At 33.5% G+C, this 4266-nt stretch overlaps 1 protein-coding gene across 3 annotated transcripts; it reads left to right on the top strand.

Moving 5' to 3' along the window:
- Positions 1–1040: 1040 nt before the first annotated feature.
- On the top strand, positions 1041–4061 carry LOC106769834 (uncharacterized protein At4g15970). 3 transcript variants are annotated; one of them, XM_014655611.2, is made up of 5 exons: positions 1044–1489; positions 2155–2520; positions 3229–3313; positions 3631–3710; positions 3826–4061. In XM_014655611.2, exons 1-5 carry the CDS (start codon positions 1229–1231, stop codon positions 3829–3831), a joined length of 798 nt encoding a protein of 265 aa, XP_014511097.1. In that variant the 5' UTR covers positions 1044–1228; the 3' UTR covers positions 3832–4061. The 3 variants fall into 3 exon arrangements, with proteins under 3 accessions (XP_022641502.1, XP_014511096.1, XP_014511097.1); XM_014655610.2 differs by having other exon boundaries at positions 1043–1489; positions 3229–3710; XM_022785781.1 differs by lacking the exons at positions 3229–3313; positions 3631–3710; positions 3826–4061 and adding an exon at positions 3020–3205 and having other exon boundaries at positions 1041–1489.
- Positions 4062–4266: the final 205 nt, after the last annotated feature.

Here is a 4266-nt window from a genome sequence, read left to right as displayed (position 1 = left end):
ATTGTATTAGGGAGCATGTGTTGTAAGTTTTTATTTCTGTATTAACTAGCGAACAGGAGTTCACTCAGAATGTTATTTAAATCGATGAAATTTCAATGAGAGCTCACAAATAACATTCCTCACCGAGTGATTGTTAAAAGTTAGTCAAGTGACTTGCATGTAATATCATGTTATCTGCATGGAAAAAAATAACAATCAAAATTGAACTATAAAAAAAAAAAAAAGTAGAGAATTAAACTAACACTAAGACGTTAGACAACTAATAACTTATGCTATAAGGCTAAAGAGGCAAGTAAGCAATACTGTTCGGTTTGTTTTTGACAAGTGTATTTATGTATTTAAATTGTTATATTAATCAAGATCATACTCTTCAATTTTATATATAAAAAGTTCGATATTAAAATAATTTTTTCTCTAAAAACCAGTGAATAGACGTGATAACACGTTTACAATTACTTCTATCTTTATCCAGAAGTTTAGACGTGATATCGAGTGTGATTGAAAAATATAACGAATATTCTCATATTAATTGAGTTTTTATTTTTTTAATTTTTACTAAAAATTAGAATTAATTTTCTTCGATAGTTTTTTAACTAATTTAATTTTTCATCCTTTTAACATTTTAATTTAGTCGTTTGTATCAAAATTTTGTTAAATTTATTTAAGATTTTAATTATGTTTCTAAAAAAGATACGTGTCAAAAATATTGAAATATTAAATTTATCATTTAAAAAATTAAGAAACAATATTGAATCAAAATTTCGAAAAAAAAAATTATTTTTATTTTTATTTAACATATTTAATTATTTTATTAATTTCATAAGCTTTTAGAAAAAGTAAAATAGAGATAGAGATAGTATATACATCTTAAAGTGAATGAAAATTATCATGTTAAAAAATCTTAAAAACAAAAGAATTAAAAAAAAAAGGAAGATTTTTTTCGTGTTGACTAACCGCAGGTAATTGTAAAGGTGCAATGCCAAGTGTGCAGACAGTTAGAAACGGTAACAAAATGAAAGTGACAATGAGTGTGAGTGCATTAGGCACACTTAATACAGTAACACCAAAATGCATTACGCGTTGCGTTGGTAACAGAATCACCTCGAATCTTGAGCTTTTCAACTTGCACACACAATTTTCGTTCATTCAATCCACCCACACACACCTAAATTTTTGAATTTCTGGTTTATCTCATTATCTCTTCAGGCAAACGCTAACATGACCTCTCATGCGCCGTCAGAGGACACGTTTTTCCTCCGCCAGAGCGACGCGTGGCTTAGCAGCTGCTGATCTCTCTGCCGACATGCTTCGGGAGACCAAAGTCCTCCACTTACGGCGCGCCGTCGCCGCCTCGTTCTTCTTCGCCATCGTTTCCCTCTCTTTGTTGGTCCTCTTTGGAGACCTTAATTCTCGTAGATTCTTCTCCACCTTCCATTACTCTTATTCCCTTTCTAGCATTTTTCCATCGGTTTACAACGATCCCATTGCGGTCAGTTCTGTTGCTCGCTTCGTTCTGTTCTCTTGCATTATGCATAGTTTTTCAGTTCCTGCTAATTGTTGCTGCGTATTCAGTCTTTTCTCTGTTTTTCGCATGCTTAATTAGTTAAGTAATGCATTGTCTCATTACCTATATTTGTTTAACAATTAATGCACTGTCTTGTGTTTTTACCGTGATGTATCACCAATTGAAATGCCATTGGAGTTATAATTTCTTTCCGGAGTTGAATAGTCTGGATGTGTTTGTTTTAGGAAGTGTATTTTATGCATGTCATTGAGAGACGCCATGGATTTGGGGAATTAAGTGTGGTAGTGTCAATAGTACTGATGATTTTCGCTGGACATTGAGTGTCAAGTTTCTTTAATAGATATTCGCAACTTTCATATATTCTCAAGTTTAGTTTACTGGGGCAAACTAGGTTTATTAACTATTAATTTAGTTTATTAGATCATTAGAAACACTTGTAATAGCTTGTGATTTCCCTGTGTAAAATTATTGTAGCGTCTGTTGTTGATATGAATCTGTCATACTTCAGTCATTCTCTGGTCTTATGAATAAAGTGATTCAAATGTGAATATTTATTACACTAAATCCATTTGTTTTATCTAGTTTCATAAGCATAATAAGCATAATTTTCATCATTGACTCTCGAGCAGACTAGCAATGAATATCCACTCGAAAAGGTCCTGAATGACGCTGCTATGAAAGACAGAACAGTGATCTTGACCACGTTAAACGAAGCATGGGCTGCTCCAGATTCAATCATTGATCTTTTTCTTGAGAGCTTTAGAATAGGAGATCGTACCCGTTCCTTTTTAAATCATTTGGTAATCATTGCGTTGGACCAAAAGGCATTTGCACGCTGTCAGGTTATACACATTCATTGCTTTTGTCTAGTTAGTGAAGAAACTGACTTTCGTGAAGAGGCGTACTTTATGACTCCTCGTTACTTGATGATGATGTGGAGAAGGATTGATTTCCTACGATCTGTTCTTGAGATGGGATACAATTTTGTGTTCACAGTAAGTTATTTTTTCCATCACTAATAATACCTCTTGCAGCTCACAAGGACTGACTTGTGTGAACATTAAAGTGGTTTTAGTTTTAGTTGCCATGGAAACATTCTAAAATCTGTGGAATTTATTGTTTTTTGTGATTGATTTTCTTATGATGTAGTGCGTAATGGGAAAACTGTCTGTCATGTGAGTGAGGGAATGAGTTACTTGTAATTTGACTTTGTATACTTGGCTAATTTATTGAGTATTTTCACAAACAAATACTATATTGATTATAGAAATGCATGTGGGCTTTATCTATGTGACAAGATTTAGAATTATTCTATTTTGGGTTTTGTACGATAAGGAAAAGTAAAATATGGTTGTGGTTAATATAATATTCTGATCAAATCTTGAGGAAAAATATTATTCCTTGGTTATTTTTATAGAACTGTATGTTGAGCTAAACTTCTGCCTCTAACTTCCTTTTTGGAATTTATTTTAAACTGAAATTCGCAACTGATAGGAACTAGCGCATCAGTGCAGTGTCATAACGGCAGAGTTTAGGCTATACATTTTATTGTTGATGCTCTCATGTATCTTCCTACAATGAATTGTCTTTATGCAAAAGGGGAAGATATGAAAAGGACAAGACTTCGGAAAAATCTATAGAAGAAGCTAGATAAATTTCAGAAGTATCTTAATTAGATACTTACTTTGGTGTTCCTGTCCCAGGATGCCGATGTCATGTGGTTTAGGAACCCATTTCCACACTTCCACGTTGATGCTGATTTCCAGATAGCGTGCGACCATTTCACAGGTAGATTTGATGATGTAAACAACAAACCTAACGGAGGGTTCAACTTTGTAAAGTCCAATAATAGATCAATAGAATTTTATAAATTCTGGTACTCTTCACGAGAAACCTATCCTGGATACCATGATCAAGATGTCCTTAACTTCATCAAGTCTCATCCTTTCATTACTTATATTGGACTGAAGATGAGGTTTTTGGATACATCTAATTTTGGTGGTTTTTGTGAACCAAGTAGAGATTTAAACCATGTCTGTACCATGCATGCAAACTGTTGTTTTGGTTTGGATAGCAAGCTTCACGATCTCAGAATAATGCTTCAGGATTGGAAACATTATTTATCTTTACCTCCAAGTTTGAAGAAGTTGTCGGTTGTTTCCTGGAGGGTTCCTCAAAAATGCAGGTTGGCCGTTTACTCAAGCTTTTCTATAATCTAACTTTGTTTTTCCTTAGCATTGTGAAACAACTCTTTTTGACTTCTCATTTCCTGTTATTAATGGGGTGAAATTTCACCTCAGCCTTGACTCTCTCAGGCCCCATGATGCACCAGAAAGGAGTCCTGAAGAATAAAGTGTTCATTCCATAAATTTCTGACTTAACTGTGGAAGTTCAACTGTGCACTCGGATGAAGGTATGGGTTAGGAAAATCAACTTTGCTAAACCGATATTTGATGGAAGAATTCTTCCAAGTAAAATTACCTTAGGCTATGTGTAAGATGTAATAAGCTGTTTAATTCGTTGATTTTTTTTTTAATTTTTTTTTGTGTTTTCCTAGAGCAAACTTTCTAACATTATGGTACTGGAACTATTTTCTTAGCCTCAACAATCACATCCATGCCTTCATCTTTTCCCTCAATAAAGAAATTCAGAAACAGAAACCCAACAACAGGTCTTAACTAGTTTAGAAATTGAAGCAAGAATAAGAAATAGTTAAATTGAAAGGACTGTAGATGAATTGT

Source organism: Vigna radiata, chromosome 8 (assembly GCF_000741045.1).
Source record: "Vigna radiata var. radiata cultivar VC1973A chromosome 8, Vradiata_ver6, whole genome shotgun sequence".
Lineage (NCBI taxonomy): Eukaryota > Viridiplantae > Streptophyta > Magnoliopsida > Fabales > Fabaceae > Vigna > Vigna radiata.
Note: the sequence above shows the minus strand (reverse complement) of the source record. Positions and strands in the feature narration are given on the sequence as shown.

Coding starts and splice junctions, on each gene's coding strand:
- LOC106769834 (XM_014655610.2), top strand. CDS start 1,229: ATGCGCCGTCAGAGGACACGTTTTTCCTCCGCCAGAGCGACGCGTGGC. Junction 2,521..3,228: donor GATACAATTTTGTGTTCACA/GTAAGTTATTTT, acceptor TTCCTGTCCCAG/GATGCCGATGTCATGTGGTT. Junction 3,711..3,825: donor AGGGTTCCTCAAAAATGCAG/GTTGGCCGTTTA, acceptor ATTTCACCTCAG/CCTTGACTCTCTCAGGCCCC.